Source organism: Trichechus manatus, unplaced genomic scaffold (assembly GCF_000243295.1).
Source record: "Trichechus manatus latirostris isolate Lorelei unplaced genomic scaffold, TriManLat1.0 scaffold00247, whole genome shotgun sequence".
Classification (NCBI taxonomy): domain Eukaryota; kingdom Metazoa; phylum Chordata; class Mammalia; order Sirenia; family Trichechidae; genus Trichechus; species Trichechus manatus.
In genome coordinates this window covers 2,774,780-2,796,652 of record NW_004444183.1, presented here as the reverse complement: position 1 = coordinate 2,796,652, position 21,873 = coordinate 2,774,780, and the positions used below count along the sequence as shown (strand labels likewise).

The 21,873-nt window shown below is 44.6% G+C and overlaps 1 protein-coding gene across 1 annotated transcript in view; it reads right to left on the bottom strand.

The window, feature by feature from the left end:
- Window positions 1-5,408: 5,408 nt before the first annotated feature.
- LOC111819020 (tensin-3-like) overlaps window positions 5,409-21,873 on the bottom strand; it is a 39,806-nt gene continuing 23,341 nt past the window's right edge. Inside the window, exons 6-9 of the mRNA XM_023724449.1 lie at window positions 13,589-13,757; window positions 10,886-10,954; window positions 10,759-10,785; window positions 5,409-8,687 (exon numbers count right to left, since the gene is read on the bottom strand). Of these exons, the coding sequence (XP_023580217.1) occupies window positions 8,543-8,687; window positions 10,759-10,785; window positions 10,886-10,954; window positions 13,589-13,757 (410 nt within the window). The 3' untranslated portion in view covers window positions 5,409-8,542. The remainder of the gene's footprint in view (window positions 8,688-10,758; window positions 10,786-10,885; window positions 10,955-13,588; window positions 13,758-21,873) is intronic.

Genomic DNA, 21,873 nt, shown 5'->3' with positions numbered 1-21,873 from the left:
CTTAGTTTTTAGAAGTTTAATTATGATATGTCTTTAAATAGATTTTTTTGAGGGGAGAAGGGGACATACTCAGCTTTCTGAATCTGTAGGTTTGTGTCTTTTGCCAAATTTGAGTAATTTCCAGCCATTATATCTTTGAATGCTCTCTTTCTTCCTACCTTTAGGACTTCAACAGAACAAAAGTTAGATCTTTTTTTATTGTCCTACAAGTCCCTGAGGCTCTGTTTATTTTATTTTCAGCCTATTTTTCCTGTTGTTCAGATTGGTGAATTCTAATGTTCTATCCTCAAGTTCAGGTCCCTAGGTAGCACAAATGGTTAAGTGCTCAGCTGCTAACTGAAAGATTTGTAAGTACAAGTCCATCTGGACGTACCTCAGAAGAAAATCCCGGTGGTCTAATTCCAAAAAATCAGCCATTGAAAACCTTATAGAACACATTTCTAGTCTGACACACATGGGTCACCATGAGTCGAAATCAACTCAGTGGCAACTGGTTTGGTTTTTTGGTTCCCATGTTTACTGATTCTATACTCTGTTATCTCCAGTCTACTATTGAACTCATCCAGTGAGCTTTTTAAAATTTCTGTTATATTTTTTAGTTCTGTTATGTCCATTTGGTTCTTTTTTATAACTTTCATGTTTTTGCTGTGGTTTTCTATTTTTTCCTTTGTTTCAAGAGAATTTTTATTTGTTTTTTGAAGCATTTTCATGATGGCTGCTTTAAAATTCTTGCCAAATAATGCCAACATCTAATTCATCTGGATGTTAGCATCAGTTGATTGTCTTCTCTCATTTTTGTTGTAAATTCTTGGTTCTTGATATGACAAGTGATTTTAATTGTATCCTGGACATTTTGTCTGCTATGTTATTGGACTCTGGGTCCTATTTATATCTTTATTTTAGCAGGCAGTCACCTGTTTAGGTTCAGCACACAGGTCCTGGCCTAGTTTTGTGGGCTGTTGTTCCAGTGCCAGTCTAATTTCAAGAGCTTTTATGGTGTTATTTTCGCCTGCTTGGTTTATCTGGTGCTGCTGGGTTTCCCACTTGTCATGGTTTGAATTGTGTCCCCCCAAAAATGTGTGTATCAATTTAGCTGGGCCACGATTCCCAGAACTGTGTGGTTGGCCTCTATTTTATGATCGCAATTTTATATTAAAGAGGATTAGGGTAGAATTGTAACACCACCCGTTACCCAGGTCACATCCCTGATCCACTGTAAAGGGAGTTTCCCTAGTGTGTGGCCTGCATCAACTTTTACATTACAAGAGATAAAAAGAAAGGGAAGCAAGCAGAGAATTGGGGACCTCATACTACCAAGAAGGAATACCAGGAGCAGAGCGCGTCCTTTAGACCCAAGGTTCCTGCTCAGAGAAGCTCCTAGTCCAGGGGAAGACTGATGACAATGAGGACCTTCCTCTAGAGGTGACAGAGAAAGCTTTCCCCTGGAGCTGACACCCTGAATTTGGACTTCTAGCCTACTAGATGGTGAGAAAATATATTTCTCTTTGTTAAAGTCATCCACTTGCAGTTATTTCTGTTAGAGCAGCACTATATGACTAAGACAGAATTTGGTACTGAGAGAGTGGGGTGCTGCTCTAACAGATACCTAAAATGTGGAAACGGTTTTTAAACTGTGAATGGATGGAGGAGCGGCAGTGGCAGAAGACCACAACAGCAGAGAACCTGCAGCGGCAGAGAATCAACAGCAGCAGAACCAGGAGACCAGTGCGAGATGGCACTGGAGCTGACCCACAGAGAGAGAGAGCTGAGTACCTGTGCACAGGAGTCTTCCTGGCAGAGTGGGGTGCCTCTGGGCACTTATCAGTGGAGCTAGACTTGCTGACCCACAGAGCAAGGGAGCTGAGTGTCTGTGTGCAGGAGGCTTCCTGGCCAAGTGGGATGCCTCTGAGCACTTACTGGTGGAGCTACACAGCTTTGGAACACTTGCCCAGGCAGGGCAGATGCAGGCATGAGGCCCAAGGGCCAAAAGACCACAGGAAACAGAAGCAGAAGCTGAAGAGACAAGAAACGTAAGAAGCCAAGCTGCCTCAGTCTCAAAAGGTATGGCCATGACCTCTGGGGTTTCAAAGGGTGGAGCCATGAACTCTGGTGCTTCTAAAGGTGGAATCGCCACTGAGATGGACTGGGAGAATGGTGCTCCTAAAGCCAAGGGAGCAGAGTTGCTGTCCCAGTGGGCCTGGAAGGCAGAGCTGAAGCCCAGGGCCGAGGGGCTTCCACTCAGAATCTGGAGACGATGGCCAATACCTAGAGCCTGGAGGGCAGGGCCATTGTGTAAATTGTCTCAGAGAACAGAGGTTTATTTTCAAAGCCTTGAGGGCTAATGTAATGTGTTCTGCTGACTTGCTTGGTGCCTGTTATCACTTCTTTCCCTGCAATTTCTCCCATTTGTAATGGAAATGTCTAGCTTGTGCCTGTTCTGCCATTGTACCTTTGGAAGCAGATAACTTGTATTCTAGATTTTACAGATGAAGAGGAATTTCTGGATTTTGGACTTGGAGTTAAGACTTTGGCTGTGATATGACGAGGCGAATGTGTTTTCCATGTTGCAAGGATATGATTTTTTGGGAGCCAAAGGGTGGAATGTCATGGTTTGAACTATGTCCCCAAAAGATGTGTGTATCAATTTGGCTGGGCCATGATTCCCAGAATTGTGTGGTTGGCCTCCATTTTGTGATTGTAATTTTATGTTAAAGAGGATTAGGGTGGGATTGTAACACCACCCTTAACCAGGTCACATCCCTGATCCAATGTAAAGGGAGCTTCCCTAGGGCGTGGCCTGCACCACCTTTTACCTTACAAGAGATAAAAGGAAAGGGAAGCAAGCAGAGAACTGGGGACCTCATACCACCAAGAAGAAATACCATGAGCAGAGCACGTCCTTTGGACCTGAGGTTCCTGCGCAGAGAAGCTCCTAGTCCAGGGGAAGACTTATGACAACAAGGACCTTTCTCCAGAGCCAACAGAGAAAGCCTTCCCCTGGAGCTGACACCCTGAATTTGGACTTCTAGGCTACTAGAGTGTGAGAAAATAAATTTCTCTTTGTTAAAGCCATCCACTTGTGGTATTTCTGTTAGAGCAGCACTAGATGACTAAGACACCACTGGTCCCTAATGGTGCTACCTGACGAGGTTGAACAGGTTTCTCTCAGTGGGTACATAGCTTTGAAAAGCCTTCCCTGGCCTGGTGTTTGCTGTGGTGGGTTCCCGTTTGGGGGACACATGGCATGCTTCCTGGATGGGGTATTTGTTTTGCTAGGATGCCCCTGGTGTTGCCCAGCCATCAGGTGTCTCTGGGATGGGGCCAAAAAAAAAAAAACTATTGCCATTGGTTAAATACTGACTCATAGCGACCCTATATGACAGAGTAGAACTGCCCCATAGGGATTCCAAGGCTGTAAATTGTTATGGAAGTGGACTACTATGTCTTTCTCCCACAGAGTGCCTGGTAGGTTCGAAATGCTGACTTTTCTGTTAGCCATCGAGCGCTTAACCACTGCACCACCAGGGCTCCTCTGTGATAGGGAGGGGAGTCTCAGATGCATGGGTACAAAGAGAGTCAGGTCAATTGTTGTGGTGAAACCCCTTTTGCTGGTGCCCTGGTCACCTGTGTTGGTGACCATCTTTCAGTAAGCCCACCCCTACCCCTGCCTCAGATCAGAGTTGGCCCTGCGGCCTCTAGTTTCTCAGGATTTAAGGCCATTGTGGTCAGTCCATTTTTCCTATACACCTGTTCAACAGCCCTGCTGCTCAAAATGTCCAGAGAAGATCAATTCCTGTGTAATGAAATGTCCCTTCTCTCCACTGCCCAAGCCCCAAGTTCTTCTAGAAAACTCCAATGCATTCTGTAAGCTTGGGTCAAATGCCTCCTGTTCTGTGAAATGTGACGTCCCCAAGGCCACCACGTAGGCCAACTCACCATCTTGTGATCGCAAACCAACCTCTACTGTGGCTAAGAGATGGAGGCATTACTTGCAGAGCACAGACACGTGGTCCCCCGACTGAATGGTGGCCCAGGCACCCATCACAGCAGGTCGTTGCACGATGAACAGACCTCGTGATGCCCGTATGTGGCAGGGCTCCTCCAGCCAGGGCCTCATGACCGTGGAGCCTTTCCAACAGCTTACCTGGCAGGCTCTGGTCATGAGGTCTAGGGACATGTGTTCTATGAGCACCCTGTGAGTTGGGCAATGTAATTCAGTCAGGTGGTGCTCTTAGAAGTTGTACTCTGTGAGGCAGTGTTAACAAGGTGCCCTGTTTGTGTTACACCACACTGTGATATTTGTCCAGTGCTGGGCCTTGTCTTCAGGGCCCATTGGGAGCTTCCTGTTCAGCAAGATCTAACCTGCCCCAGCCTGTTTTCACTCTTCTTTGAGGCCCCACAGACTCTGGCTTGGGGATAGTTCAAGTTCACCTTCCCAACACTCTGTGTTTCATCAGAGTGGGAAGCTGAAGCCTCCACTGGCTGAAAGAGCAAGAGGAAACTTGGACTTAAGGTTGAAAGCAACAAGTTAAATCTGTATTATTTGTCCATGACTGAAATGGCCCCAAGTATTGCTTAGTTTTTGATTTGGAGCTGAAGTGGTCATCAAGAGGTTCAGTTCCATAAGCAGTTATGCTTCCATCCTTAATGTAATACTTATAATGACTGACAGTGTGGAAGGCCTGCCCCAGGAGGAGCTACAGGCATGGAGGCTGCAGTATCATTCCTGTTTTATGTATGAGGCTCTCAAGGCTGGGTGCCTTCGAGTGGCCCATCCACATCCAGGTGATCAAGTACAAATCAGATTCAAATTAAAATTCGCCAAGTGCGGTACCTCTGCTTCCTGCAATCACAGCCCTGCTCAGGATAATGGGACCCAGAGGGAATTAGGCTAGCATGCAGTGCTGGGCTCTGTCTTAACTCACAGGAATTCAGGAGGAGGGTGAGGACCTGCACCCAATCATGCTGTCCAAGACAGGAGAGGAGAGCCTTTGCCAACAGGGGACAATTCCCCTTAGAGAGAGGGAGGGAGGGAGCCAGTCCTAAGGCTCCAGGCCAGTGCAGAGAGAGGGAAGAGGCCGGGGGAAGGGTGTAAGCTCATGAGTGCCAGGGGGGTGGGTACTTGCCCATGTGTCCCAGGCCTGTCAACCAGCATCTGCGACATGACTAAGGGAATCCACCAGATTTAATATTCAGGTCCAGAGCCTGCCCAGTTAGAAACTGAGGAGAACCAACCAGAGCTCGCCCAACAACACTAGGGGCTGACTCCTGCAGCCACTGGGTGTGTGTGTGGGGGTGGGGTGGGGGTGAGCCTATCTACATCAACAAGTATCAGAGTACCTACCACTGGGCATTATAGTTAATTTTGTTAAATCTTTGAATGTAATTTTTCAAGGTTCTCTGGGCAGAAATATTAAAATATATTCCTGAAGGCAAACCCTATGTGGATTTATAACTGAATCCACTGACCAATGAACAACCCCCGTTAACCTCCCAAATAAACACACAAGATACAGGCACACACACGGGAACACACACACAGGAACAGCCACACAGACGCAGACACACACGAGTGCTTTAATCATTTAGTAGGGGCACGACTATCTACCCCAAAAAACAAACACCAGTTCACTGAGGCTTACCAAGTTCATAATTTTATTATACTCTGAATAGAGATGATATTTAAAGAGCAGAGCAAATGACTATACAAAGGATTTATAGAACATTCATTTACATACTGGATATACTCTTTACAGTATCAGAAAAGGTAAAAATATTCAATAACAAGTAAGGCTGCTAAGGAGACATTACAAGGTCTTTGACACTGAGGATACACAAGAAATTCTTTAATGCAGCGTGAGTTTTAACACGGTTAAAGTTTAACACTGGAGGATTACAACAATACATTTCATGAGTAGGTTAATAGGACCCTGGCTATGATATTTGTTGCAAACAGTTCTTGGGACCTCACTGGCATTCCCTCTCCAGGACAGCACATCTGTGCTAGGCGAGGCCCCACAGGCATGATGCCCGGGAGTGTTTCTTGTTGCATGCGCCCAAAGCCGGAGCTGGTGGTGCGTGCATGGGATCTCCGGGGCACAGCACAGTCGTCCGTGACTGCATGGTTGTCTGTGACTGCACCAAGTTGTTTTCTTCATGCACATGGGGCACACCAGAAGAGAACTCGGTCGTACCAGTCTGTCAGAACCTGCAGACAGCGCTTCCTTCGGTTCCTCAGAGGGAGCGCTTTGCTTGGAGCAAATTCCCTGATGCCCTTGACCGATGTGAGAACAAACCACACCTGGCCAGTAAGTTTAAAAGGCAAATTTTTGTGGCTTCTTGAAGGAGCTGAACAAAGACTCTCGTGGGTGGCCCTGATGTCTCCATAACTGTAAGTAGCACTTCCCTCTCCTGCTTTTACTTTTAAATAAGCCCTCTTTTCCTTCTTCAGAGGAGAAGGGGCCCGGCCTGTGGTCTTTGGGTCAAACTTGGGTACAAACCCTCTCAGTATGAGGCAGCCACTTGGTGAGAGGATACACCTCTCCTCCCCCTTGACTGATTCCTGCAGTAGAGGAAAACAGTGAAATGCGAGATGCCTCTGCTGAAGACATCAAGGCCACTAGGACAGGCCAGCACACTCCCTGTAACGGTCATGCCGACGTGTCAGGGAGGCGGGTCCATGAGGACCAGGCAAACATTTGGCACAGAAACAAGGCACTTGCCTTTGGTGCATCGATAGGAGCTAAAATGTGGAATCATCCACTTGCTTTTCTATATACAGACGTCTATGTACAATGCCTGCTGGAATTCAGATGATTCCAGCTCTGTCCATCGCTATGATTTTCTCTGCCCCTCATTTTAAAACAGAGAATTCACCAGGCCTATTTTCAAACCCTAATCTGTTGCTGTGGTACCTGCGATCTGAGAGCTTGCACTTGAGTTGAGAAAGCAGAGGAGGACAAGAAATTCAAAATGGCTTCCAATCTGAACAGTCACCATGGAGCACACTGGGCATTAAGAGGAAGGGACCATGGCTTTGTTACAACCTTGCCCAGCTCCACCTCTCGCTCTGGAGAAGTCCCAGGATCAGTTGCTTCCTCCAAACCTGTGACCATGGACACCTTCAGGTGGAAAACCACTGCGTCGGAACAGTCATACAAGCAAAAATGACACTGAGCCAGTGGCCAGGGTGATGTGGGAAAGTGACACTCAAATAGAGCTTGTACACATTGAGAATTACTTTCTCCTCTTCCTCCTTTCCTCCTTCTGCTCAAGGATGCCATAAACACATAGGATCCCTGGGAGGAAGGAGCATGCATGGCAAGGAGCAGTATAAAGAGAAGGACTCCTACCAGAGCTTACGAAGGTGAGAAGTACTTCATGCAATACTACTACACTGGGTCTTAAAATGACTCCTAGCAAGCAGGTGCTAAGCAAGGTTGTGCTCTCACTGGTCACTTCCCGCCCCTTCTGGACCTTTCCCACCAAAAGAAAGTCATCTAAAAATATGAGAAAAGATAGGAGTAAAGAGTTGAAGTGGGCTCTTGGTAACATGGTATGTTGGAGCCTTCTAACAGCACCCCATCGGTCCCTGTACCACCATTTTGTGTGTCAAGGCACTAGCAGAGCATCTACATCATGATGAACCCCTCAAATCCAAGCGCGACAGGCAGCAGTGTTTGTACACACACACACTACAGCAATGGCAAACTGATATCATAAATAATTTGGCATAAGGAAAATATAAATTACACAGAAATGGCGTTTTACTTCCATCTTCTCCTTTTGTCCTCTCCTGGTCAAAACGGCTTCTCACTGTTTCACTCATTACTTAGAACCCCTTCCCAAGAGCAGGAGGCGTGAGTCATCACCCACCAGAGGACTGGTTTCTAAAGCATCCCAGTGCTCTTTTCAGACTGGAGCCCAAAAGCTCCCATCACTCTCATCCTCACCATACCCCACTGTCGCCTCGTTCATGACCTCTCATTGTTCTGAAAGGGCTTGACCTGCACTGACCTTCACCAAACATGCATCCCCTTCTGGGTCAGGTAACATCTCCACCGCTGTGGAAGACTGAGATGAGGGCCGCATCACCACACATCGACCAGCCAGGAACCTATGAGGACAGGCTGTGCAGCGGTCATACCGCGCAGCTGTCACACCGTGCACTGGAGTGAGTGGGCCACCCCTCCCCACAAAGGCTGGCAAACTGGGAAGGATGGGATGCTACCCCTTTCTCTGGGGTGTTTTCTTGCATGTTTCTTTCCAATGTGGTCCCTGCTGGGTGCACTCTTTGTCCAACTTTTTTCACCCAAGGAGCACTTGGCTACAGAAATGTGTCACATGAGGAGTTTCTGTCAAGAAAGGCCAATGAATGGTGAGGTTGACTGTTCTTGTTTTTGTAAAGTTGGAAGATCCACTTTTCCCTCCTGGACTGGGAATGTCGGGATGTCAGTTTGCTACAAAGTGGTGGCCCCATCCCAATCCCATGATGTCTCAAGGTCCTTGAAGGCTTCCTGTGGGCCTGTGTTGTGCAGGACTGTCAGATCTTCTTTGGGGACCCGATCATGACCTTTGATACAAAGTTCACAATGGCACTGGCCGGCTGCTCAGGGTCGTGCTCTGCGAACAGGTGGCACACGTTGTCCGTGGTGCTGCCTTGCTTTCGGGCCACAAACCCAAAGACCCTGCAAAGGAAAAGGGAAGGTCAAAGTGGCCAGCGTCCCACCAACCACCACCACCACCACCACCACCACCACCACCAGGAGTGATTTCAGCTGCCACTTACTAACATCTCCTATCTGCCAAGGCCCCTGCTAAGTACCTATCTGCACACTTTATTTCTAACCTTCTCAAGCCCTGCAGGTAAGATGTCACTACCCTTATCTTGTAGGTGAGAACCATGAGGTTCAGAGAAACTGAATGACCAGCTCACAGCCCAGTGCTAGGGCTGGACTCCAAGCCAGGGCTCCATGCACTACACAGGGCTCCACGCACTACACAGATGCTTCTCCATGTGCAGCTCAAGGTCACTGGCCAGAACCCTCTGGATACTTGTTCAGGCAGATCCCTGAGCCCCACTCTCTAGCTAGAAGATAGGAGTCTCTGAGGGGAGGGCAGGTCTGTGGTGCCAGGTGATTTCTCAGGGCACTATGGTGTGAGGACCACTGTTCTGCCTCATGAGACCACCTGTTATCACCTCATGAAATCAAGTGAGACGGGTTCTAGGCATTCTGAGTTATTGCCCTTGAGCATAGAACAAACCAGTTCAAAATGCTGCTAGAGACCAACTTGGGTAGTACTAATAACCCAATGTCAGTTCCTGAGATGGTGTCAGATGCACACAAGTCCTGACCCTGTGTGCCAGAGGCAGTGAGTGTAACTGGACGTGCCTGTCTACAAGCGAATGGGCTGGGATGAATGCAGAAAGCCCTGACACCCAACCAGCTGGAGAAGCACCTAAATTCATGGGAATCTAGTGACCTCAAGTGGATATTTATTTCAACAGGGATTAAGACCATGGTTTATAAACTTAGCATTTCTTTTTTAAACATATTCAAGGATTAAGACCATATATAGAAGGCATATCAGTTCCATAAAACACAGATTATAATAAAAGGGAAATAAAAAAGTAAGTAAACACTCCAATGACTCTCTTCTCAGGCCACTGTTTAAAAGAACAGTACAGTTAATTATTTTTCTCAGACAAATGGAAGCCAGTATCTTAATAGGCTTTTATGAGTCCTAAAGTTCACACAATAACTACCATTATCTGTATCCAAATCCCTGGTACAGGTCTCCTTTCTCTTAGAAAAAGGAAGGATTGTTGGATTAAGCGTAACAGTTTTCCACACTGCAGAGACCAGTGAATGACACTTAAGTGACCCTAATGCAGTTGCAAAGTCCATGAAGGAAGACGAAGGCCTTGTCTTACCCCTGCCTGCTGGGGTTTGGGGAGTGCGCCACCAGTCTCCACCTGGGGTAGGGGGCAGTCTGAGCACTCTGTCAGATCCCTAGACAAGGGAGACAGGTGAAGAAATCCTAGGAAAGGGGACCTGTGACTTGACATTATTGGTAATTAAATTTAGACTCTGGAGGAGGTAATTAGGAAACTGAGACAGCTATGCCTCAGACAGCGTGGGTAGGACGAGACCCCAGCTGCCTGCCTGACAACAAAGCCAGCTGATGGCGCCACACCTGAGACCCCAGGTAGCTGTGAGGAGACGCCAACTGGATGGTCCACGCTGCGGCAGGCCACTTGGCCACGCAGAGAATCAGGATAAGGCCCATCTGTAAAAGGGGGTCTTTGAAGGGCTCCCTGAGGGATCTAGAAACCAAGGCCTGGCCTGCCTCAGAGCAAGGGCATAATGAGAACTGTCTCCCGCTCTGTGTGTGATAAACTTTGAACATCCATTTTATCTGTGCTCATGTTCACAGGAAACTTCAAAGCACCTGCAGGCCACACCCTGTCCTAAATGGCTGAAAAAGCTATACTCTGCCTCACTGTATTTCTACATCACTGTACAGATCAAATGTAAACACAGCACATGCAATGAACAGCAAGCAGACAGGTGAACACTATCCAGTCTCTCCCTACATAATAAGAACACTTTTACTTTTAAAAGCATAAACCCAAAACCACTGACATTACTTAATCACTTTCCTATCAGGAATTCTCTTTGGAAATCTAGAACAGAATTCATCTTTGGATTGTGGCTGTAAACTAAGAGAGAACATAAAGAAATCTTGGCAACTTACTTTGAGCAAGGGCCGTCTTTCATCCACCTTGTGAATTGAAGAAAAAAGATAATCGCTGTTAATTTTTATAAAATTAAAGGATAAAATGAACTACATGCATTGCTTAATAAACATGCAAACTCCTTACTTCCTGTCTTGTGGATCCAAAGCACAGAAGATCACGTTGTTAACAGGGTAGTGCCTCCTGAAGAAGAGCCTGTCCAGGAAACAAGGCGGGGGAGATGAGTGTGCTGGCATTATATGATGATGGGTCACAAACTGTGTGGGTCTCCCACATGTGATGATCTTACAACTCTACTAGCCACTTGGAGAGAAGAACAAAGTCAGTGCTTATTAAGAGTCAAAAGGTTGTGAAGCTGGAAATAGCTGGCACTCAAAAAGAAAAATGGCGTCGTGGTAAAATGCAGCGCTGTTCAGATTGGGATCCTCAGCACCATGGGTGACGGGAATTGAACCAAAGGCCCTCAACTAACTGGAGAAGCGAGTGTGTGAGGGAGACAGGTACAAAGAAGCACCAGCAGGGCCTGGCCTGACCTTCCCTCGCCTGTGACCTTGGGAAAACTACTTCCTGTTTCTGAGCCTCAGTTTCCCCACCTGTAAAAAGAGCACAATACCAACACCCCCTAATCCTACAGGACTGGTGCCATACTCAAACACAACAATGCACGTGAGGGCGCTCTGTAAACTGGCAAGGGCTGTGCACATTATATGTGTTGGTGAAGTGCCTCTAACACTGAGCTCAGCTCCGCTGCTGATATAACAACCAGAAGGCCCTGTGTCCGGGGCTCACAACCTCGTGTCGGAGCAGCTCTCCCAGCCTCCTTTGAGTGCACTGCCCCGCCCCCAGTCCACATGGTCCTGGAGAGGGTAGCCATCACTATGTCCTGTCCTTTCTATCCAGGCAGAACCAGCATAGTAGGTGCTTGGGGGTAGCTCGCTCCTCTTTCTGAAGAGAGCTATAAGCATGTGTCTTCCAGCTGCTGGGGGCTTTGTTTCTGCCACAGGGAGGAAGCCAGAAAGCCCCTGTGGAGAAGGACAGAGAGAGAGGCCACCATTGGGGGAAAGGAGATACAGAGAGTCTGACATCTTTCAGTCTGAGGTGGACCATGGCCGGCTGCACCACCCCCTCAGCTGCCTTTTGAAGCTGACTGTCAGAGAATGCACCCCCCTTTCCCACATAAGCCAGTCCAAATCCAAATTCTGACTCTTGCCATATGAAAGAGCTTGACTGAGGCTGCCTGTCTCAAGATTTTATAAAGGATAAACGAAAGATGGAGAAACACACGGTGACAAGAGTAAATAGTTCTGCGAGGAGCTAGGAGAGGAGGTTGGGAGCATATAGAAGAGAATGTTCAGGAACATGGTCTGAGGATCTCCATGTGCACACGGAACTGGACACAGGCCGGCACCTACCACGAGGCCAACCCCGCTTGGCTTTTGTGAAGGACTCATTTCATCTGTGGTTCAGGTTTTAGAGAGAAGGAAACTGAGCATCAAGGGGTTAAGTCACCCTTTAGGAAGTAGAAAAGCAACTGAACTCAGACCAATTCGCAAAGCCCAAGTCCCACCCCATACTCCTATTCTTAGCTGGGGAAGGGCTATGAATAAAATCTGCTCCCAACCCGCTGTATCTTGGGTAGATGAAGAAAATCTCCCCTCTCTGGGGATGAGCCCTGAGGCACCACCGAGTCACGAGAGACAGAAAATCCTTCCCCTTCCCACTAGGAGGAGCCCTGGTGGCACAATGGTTAAGAGCTCAGCTGCTAACCAAAAAGGAAGGCAGTTCAAATCCACCAGCTGCTCTTTGGAAGCCCTATGGGGTAGTTCTACTCTGGGAAAGCTCCATGGGCAGAAGGACGGGGGTTGCTTGGGGACTACTCTGCTGGCATTAGGGCATGAGCCACCTTCCTCTACAAGCTCCTTCCATAGCTCCGCCTTCTTAAGGCTGAAGACCTGGCCTGACTCTTAATCACACCAGGCTGTTTACATAACAACAGCTATTACTTCTGAAATGCCTTTAATCCAGAAGTCAACGACTCCTCCTCCTACAAGAGGAACACAGAGAAGGCAAGCCTGAAGACGAGCAAGAGGAACAAGCACCTCCTTGTGACCTCAAAGCACAGAGCACCACTCCAGGCAGGGACGTGATAAATGTTCCTTGTTGGAACACACTGCTGCATCAACAGCAACTCTGATAAAGTCATTTAAAATTGGCAGCAGGAAGTAACATATCAAGGTCAGGCTCTCACCCCAAACAAAATGACCGCAGTTGAAAACAGTAATAGTTGAACAAAGATCAGTGTACTATGATTATAGTCTCAGGATGGTTTTGAACAAGTGACTTACACGATTTTTGCATTTGCAAATTATATACGTGTATGTGCAATATTCAAAGTACCAAGTACCTTTTTTTAAAAAATAATTTTATTGATTCCGAAGAAAAGCCTTCAGGTTAAACACCAATAATCTATATGTGATTACTGCAACACTTTTGGAGCCCTGGTGGCACAGTGGTTAAGAGATCAGCTGCTAACCAAAAGGTTGGCAGTTGGAATCCACCAGCCGCTCCCTGGAAGCCCTATGGGGCAGTTCTACTCCATTCTACTATACTACAAGTCGGAACTGACTCAATGGCAGTGGGTTTGGTTTGGTTATGGGTGGGACACTTTTAATAACAGGGTAAAGCCTAGGCAGAAGCCTGATGGCTAATTATTTCAAGACTGACCACCGACACTTCTTGAGGCATTTTCTTTCCAAGAGAAAAGCCAGTGGGGAAGTCTACCTCCCAATGTGATCAGAAACCCCCCCGGCCCTAAAGCCCCTCACTCACTTCCTCTGATTGTCCGTCAGTGTGATGCCCTGGGCAGACACCTTAAAGTGGACGACCGTGGAGATGGGAGGAGGCTCCTGGACCAAGGTGATGCTTAAGGCCTTCTGCACTGCTTGGTGGCCTGTGAGGGACTCCATTTCCACAGAGTTCAGGTACCACACGTTGCAGGCTGCCAAGACACAAAGGGGTAGGGGGCATGTTAACCATGCTTTCCTCAGGAAACTCATATGCTCTTTGTGCCATGCAGGTGGTCACCAATTTACACACCTTGGGTTTACAATGACTTGCATGTGTGACCCATGCCCGGTATAATTTAAAGGCAAAACAACCCTTGCCCCTAGTTCCAAACACGTGGAAAGTGAGTGACCTATGCATGCACTTGTACTTTCTCCAACGCCGATGCAGAGAATACACAAGCTAGGAGAGTGGGCAAAGGAGACCCTTAGCGCAGTGGCTGAGATATCACCCCATGCCCGCCCACTGGTCCCAGAGGAGGAGAAGTCATTCTTGCATTGTTTAACCTGGTGGCTCCAGCTGAGTGTGTGTGGAGCTGGTTTGGCCATGCTGGAGACATCAAGACTTCAACTAACCTTCACTCAACTGAAGGAATCTACTGCCTCCTTCGCCAAGGACCAAGAATGCTTCCTCCTCTAAGGAACACAATGCTTAGTTGTATGCCAGGCTTTGTGTGTGGGTGTTGGAGCATTTTAATTCCATTTTTAAAGGCCTCTAGATTCCACTAAGCAGGGAAAAAAGTCCACCCCTCTCCATCCACAGAAATATGCAGGTGCAGTAAGAGCAATAGCGTGACCCTTGCTTGTAGTGTTTTCCTTTGCAAGACTCTCTCAGGCCCTTGGAACAGTTCCGTCTTCTGCCTTTTATTCCGACTGCAGAGAACTAGCAAGCACGCTGGCCACTGCCTCGTGCACCCACGGACAGACACATCTACTCACACAGACGGCTAGGAAGGACAGATACAGTGTAGTATTTTCCTGGATGCAAAAGTGCAGAGCCATCTGTTCTCTCAAAAGCAAATGCAATATAACACAGCAAACTGTTAAAGTCTGAACAGTTCTGGGGCTCCTGAAGCCTGGACCATTAGGAAATTTCCACATCAGTAAGCAAACAAAGTAACTACAATGGGAAAGAAAACCGGAACTGGTGTTTGCATCAACAAGTTAATAAGAAAAATCAAGCTATTTCCTTTAACCATGGGTGGTGAGTATTAAAAGCCTGTCAGGACAGAATATTCACTGACCATAGCAGGGAAAAGCGATCTACAATAATTTTATTCACTGGATGAGGTACAACTCAAAAGGCTGCATCTTAAGAAAGGTAGCAGAGGGAGGCAGGGCCAACGTGGTGGAGTAGTCAGATGCTTCCTGTGGTCTCTTTTACAACAAAGACCCGAAAAAACAAGTGAATTGACTATATATGACAATCTAGGAGCCCTGAACATCAAAGGCAAAGTTAAGGAATAGGACTGAGCGGCAGGAGGAGGGAGAGACAGTTAAGAAGCAGCGGGGAGTTGCCAGACCTGACCTGGCAGGAACTGGCACCCTGCAGGCCAGATCTGCTGGCATGTGCTATGAGGCAAGCTGTGGCGCTCGGGATGCATTTTTCACATGCAGAGACACCAACTGGTGTAGAGTCTACTCAAGCCTCCAGAACCACTGAAAAGCGGCAATCAATCAGCAAAAGAACATGTGTCTCACCTACCGCGCAGATCAAAAAACACCCCATTTGGGAAGAACCTTTCTCCCATTTACCCACCCTCTCTCCACTCTGCACCGGGTCCCAGGCAGGCTTCAGCGATTGCCGCATCTCCTGGCCCAGAAGTAGGACTCATCACGCGCCCTGAGCCATTCTCCCAGCCTTGCAAAGGGAACAAACTAACAAACAGGAATAAATAATCTGCCAGCTCCCCTAAACCGGGAACTCAGGGCAGGCACAGCTGATTTGCCTAGGCACAGGCATAAGGGGACCATGGATTTTGAATGCCTTTCACCCCTGCATACACCTGTGTGAGCCCATTTCCATAGCATAGGCCATCATTAGCACAGTACAACAGGGTATATACCTGAAGCCTAACTTCAACTGTATCAGCTATATAATGGAGTGGCAGTTTGGTGACATTTGACACTGCTCTGCCCATTAAGCAGGGTCCTGACCTACCTACATCAGGGGCCTGAGGACGGGTGGCTCCACCCACGCCACCTAGCCATCCATGACAGGGGTCCAAGAATAAGTGGTGCTTCCCATTCCTTACAACCAACAGCAGTAAGTGCCCATAGCCTGGCTGCAAAACCCACCCACCTATGTGCTCTAGGGAACAGGGCCATACTTTCTTCCCGGACAGTCTGGCAGCTGTCAGCCCCTTGCCTTGCTCAGAGTGTGACCCCTCACCTGTGCCTACTCCAATCATCCCTGCCCGACTAGGATTATAGGTGAGAGCTTGCACCACACACTTAGTGACCGACTACCTGGACACCTAAGCTGAATCCATACAAGAAAAGTAAATGGACTCCCGGGCTCACATACCTAGTAACAGATCTAACCACCTGGTAACAGTATATTAGAGCTTCAAAGGTGCCAATAATCAAACTAGTTCATACGAAGAGCCTATTTGGGCATATTAAAACAATAAGCTAGGACACAGTAAGCAAACATAAAACAAATAAATATAATAACTTATTGATGGCTTGGAGACAACAATCAATATGAAATCACATAAAGAGGCAGAACACGATGGCTTCAGCAAGCTCCCAAAACAAAGAATCAAGAAATCTTCCACAGGAAGAGAACCTCTTGGCATTACCAGAGGTAGAATACAAAAGATTAATATACAGAACTCTTCAACAGATCAGGCAAAATGCAGAACTAGCCAAGCAACAGACAAAGCAATACAGGAACTTAAGATTATAGAAGAGGATAATGACAAATTTAATAGGCTGCAAGATTCCACAAAGAGAGCAGAAATTAGAAGTCCAGAAGATTAACAATAAAATTTCAGAATTAGACAACTCAACAGAAAGTCATAGGAGCAGAACTGAGGCAATGGAAGTCAAAATTAGTGAGACTTATGATAATGCACTTGATACCAACTTATTTGAGGAAAAATTAGATAAAAGAATTTAAAAAAATGAAGAAACCCTAAGAATTATGTGGGACTCTATCAAGAGGAATAACATACAAGTGACTGGAGTACCAGAACAGGGGTGGATGACAGAAAATACAGAGAAAATTGTTGAAGATTTGTTGGCAGAAACTTCCCTGATATCATGAAAGATGAGAAGATATCTATATAAGATGTTCACTGAACCCCACATAAGGTAGATCCCAAAAGAAAATTACCAAGACATATTCTAATCAAACTTGCCAAAATCAAAGATAAAGACAGAATTTTAAGAGCAGCTAGGCATAAACAAAAAGTTATCTACAAAGGAGAGTCAGTAAGACTAAGCTGCAGAAACTATGCAGGCAAGAAGGCAATGGGATGACATATATAAAGACTTGAAGGAAAAAAATGCCAGCCAAGAGTTATATATATCCAGCAAAACCATCTCTCTCTCAAACATGATGGCAAAATTAGGGCATTTCCAGAAAACAGAAGTTTAGGGAATTTGCAAAAACCAAACTGAAATTACAAGAAATACTAAAGGGAGTCCTCCAGTTAGAAAATCAGTAACATCAGATAACAACCCAAGACTAGAACACACAACAGAGCAACCAGGTATCAACCCAGATAGGGAAGTCACAAAAATAAAGCTAAAACACTGAAGATAGGGAAACAGAGATGTCAATATGTAAAAGGTGACAACATTAAAACAAAAAGGACGGACTAAAAAATGTAGTCATAGATCTTTAAAATGGCGAGGAAGTCAAGGCAATGTAAAGAAATAAAAGATTGGTTTCAACTTAGAAAAACAGGAATAAATATTAAGGTAACCACAAAGAAAACTAACAATCTACACATCAAAGTAAAAAACAAGAAAAATATAAAGACTCAGCAAATACAAAATCAACAACAATGAAAAGAAAATACATAAAGAAAAACGACTCAGCACAGAAAATTAAGTGGAACAAGAAACTGTCAAGAACACACAAAAAAAGGCACAAAAAAGACAGCAGTAAACTCATACCTAGCAATAATTACCCTGAATGTAAAAGGACTAAACGCACCAGTAAGGAGACAAGAGAGTGGCAGAATGGATAAAAAACACGATCCGTCTATATGCTGACTATAAGAGACACACCTTAGACTTAAATACACAAAGAAACCGAAACTGAAAGGATGGAAAAAAATATATCAAGCAAACAACACTCAAAAAAGAGCAGGACTGGCAATATTAATCTCTGACAGAATCAACTTTAAAGTAAAAGCCACCAGGAAGGATAAGGAAGGACACTATATAATGATTAAAAGGGTCTATACACCAGAAGGACATAACAATAATAAATATTTACGCACCCAATGACAGGGCTCCAAAATACATAAAACAAACTCTAACAGCATTGAAAAGACAGATAGCTCCACAATAATAGTAGGAGAATTCAACACACCACTTTCGGTGGTGGACAGAATATCCAGAAAGAAGCTCAATAAAGACACGAAAGATCTAAACACTACAGTCAACCAGCTTGATCTCATAGACATATACTGAACACTCCACCCAAAAGCAGCCAAGCATACTTTCCTTTCCAATGCACATGGAACATTCTCCAGAACAGACCACATGTTAGGCCATAAAGCAAGCCTTAACAGAATCCAAAGCATTGAAATATTACAAAGCATCTTTTCTGACAGTAAAGTTACAAAAGTAGAAATCAATAACAGAAAAAAACAAGGAAAAAAATCAAACACATGGAAACTGAACAACACCTTACTCAAAAATTACTGGGTTAAAGAAGAAATTAAGGACGGAATAAAGAAATTCACAGAATCAAATGAGAATGAAAATACATCCTACCAGTACCTTTGGGACATAGCAGAAGAAGTGCTCAGAAGTCAATTTATAGCAATATATGCACACATCCAAAAAGAAGAAAGGGCCAAAATCAAAACATTAACACTTCAACTTGAACAAATAGAAAGACAGCAGTAAAAGAAGCCCTCGGGTACCAGAAGAAAGCAAATAATAAAAGTTAGAGCAGAAGTAAATGAAATAGAAAATAAAAGAACTATTGAAAGAGTTAACAAGACCAAAATCTGGTTCTTTGAAAAGATCAACAAAATCGATAAACCGCTGGCCAAACTGACAAAAGAAAAACAAATGAAAGACGGGTGATATCACAACAGACACAACTGAAATTAAAAGAATCATAATAGAATATTATGAAAAATTGTACTCTAACAAATTTGAAAACCTAGAGGAAATGCACAAATTTCTAGAAACACACTGCCAACCTAAACTACCACAAACAGAGGTAGAACAACTAAATAAACCTATAAGGAAAGAAGAGACTGAAAATGTAATTTAAAAACTCCCAACAAAAAAAAGCCCTGGCCCGGATGGTTTCACAGGAGAATTCTACCAAACTTTCAGAGAAGAGTCAACACCACTACTACTAAAGGTATTTCATAACATAGAAAAAGATGGAATACTCCCAAACTCATTCTATGAAGCCAGGATAACCATGATACCAAAACCAGATAAAGACCACAAAAAAAAGAAAATCACAGACTAATATCCCTCATGAACATTGATGTGAAAATCCTCAACAAAATTCTAGACAATAGAATTCAACAATATATCAAAACAATAATTCACCACGATCAAGTAGGATTCATACGGGTATGCAGGGATGGTTCAACATTAGAAAAACAATGTGATCGATCACATAAATAAAACAAGAGACAAGAACCACACATGATCTCATCAATCGATGCAGAAAAGGCATTTAACAAAGTCCAACCAACACCCATTCATGATAACAACTCTCAACAAAATAGTAATAGAAGGGGAATTCCTCAACAAAAGGGCATTTATACAAAGCCAACATCATCCTAAATGCAGAGACTTTAAAAGCATTCCCCTTGAGAATGGGAAACAGACAAGGATGCTCTTTATCACCACTCTTACCAAACTGGTAAGGAAGAAGTAAAAGTATCTCTATGTGCAGATGATATGATCTTATACACAGAAAACCCCAAGGAATCCACAAGAAAACTACTAGAACTAATAGCAGACTTCAGCAAAGTTGCAGGATACAAGATAAACATACAAAAATCAGTTGGATTCCTTTACACCAACAAAGAGAACTTCGAAGAGGAAATCACCAAATCAATACCATTTATAATAGCCCCCAAGAAGATAAAATACTTAGTAATAAATCTAACCAGAGTCATAAAAGACCTATACAAGGAAAACTACAAGACACTCTGCAAGAAACCAAAAGAGACCTGCATAAGTGGAAAAACATACCTTGCTCATGGGTAGGAGACTCAACATTGTGAAAACGTCAATTCTACCCAAAGCGATTTACAGATAGAATGCAATCCCGATCCAAACTCCAACAACATTTTTTAGTGAGATGGAGAAAACAAATCACCAACTTCATATAGAAAGGGAGGATGCCCCAGATAAGTAAAGCATTACTCAAGAAGAAGAACAAAGTGGGAGGCCTCACACTACCTGATTTTAGAACCTATTATACTGCCACAGTAGTGAAAACAGCCTGGTACTGAGGTTCAACAACAGATACATAGCAATGGAAGAGAATTGAGAATCCAGACATAAACTCATCCACCTATGAGCAGCTGATATTTGACAAAGACCCAAAGTCTGTTAAACGGGGAAAAGACAGTCTCTTTAACAAATGGTGCTGGCATAACTGGATATCCATTTGCAAAAAACTGAAACAAGACCCGTACTTCTCACCATGTACAAAAACTAACTCAAAATGGATCAAAGACCTAAATATAAAATCTAAAAGGATAAAGATCATGGAAGAAAAAATAGGGACAATGCAAGGAGTCCTAATATATGGCATAAACAGAATATAAAACATTACTAACAATGCATAAACCAGAAGAAAAACTAGATAACTGAGAGCTCCTAAAAATCAAACACTTATGCTCATCAAAAGACTTCACCAAAAGAGTCAAAAGACAACCTAAGACTGGGAAAAAAATCTGGGCAACGAAAAATCTGATCAGGGTCTAATCTCTAAAATCTACAAGATACTGCAAAACCTCAACAACAAAAAGACAAATAACCCAATTAAAAAATGGGCAAAGGATATGAACAGGCACTTCACCAAAGAAGACATTCAGGCGGCTAACAGACACATGAGGAAATGCTCACGATCATTAGCCATTAGAGAAATGCAAATCAAAACTACAATGAGATATCATCTCACCCCAACAAGGCTAGCATTAATCCAAAAAACACAAAATAATAAATGTTAGAGAGGTTGTGGAGAGACTGGAACACTTATACACTGCTGGTGGGAATGTAAAATGGTACAATCACTTTAGAAAAACAATGTGATCGATCACATAAATAAAACAAGCTAGAAATAGAAGTACCATACAATTCAGCAATCCCACTCCTTGGAATATATCCTAGAGAAATAATAGGCATCACACGAATAGAGATATGCACACCCATATTCACTGCAGCACTGTTCACAATAGCAAAAAGATGGAAACAACCTAGGTGCCCATCACTGGACGAATGGATAAACAAATTATGGTATATTCACACAATGGAATACTACACTACGATAAAGAACAATGATGAATCTGTGAAACATCTCATAACATGGATGAATCTGGAAGGCATTATGCTGACTGAAATTACTCAGTTCCAAAACGACAAATAGTATATAAGACCACTATTATAAGAACTCAAGAAATGGTTTAAACAGAGAAGAAAACATTCTTTGATGGTTGTGAGTATGGGGGAATTCACTAACTAGATAGTAGACAAGAATTATCTTAGGTGAAGGGAAGGACAACACACAATACAGGGGAAGTCAGCACCACTGGCCTAAAGCAAAAGCTAAGAAGTTTCCTGAACACAACCAAAAACTTCGAGGGACAGTGTAGCAGGAGTGGGCGTCTGGGGACCATGGTTTCAGGGGACATCTAGGTCAACTGGCATAACATAGTTTATTAAGAAAATGTTCAGCATCCCACCTTTGTAAGTGGCTTCTGGGGTCTTAAAAGCTAGTGAGCAGCCATCTAAGATGCATCAATTGGTCCCAACCCACCTGGAGCAAAGGAGAATGAAGAACACCAAAGACACAAAGAAAATATTAGCCCAAGACACAAAACGGGC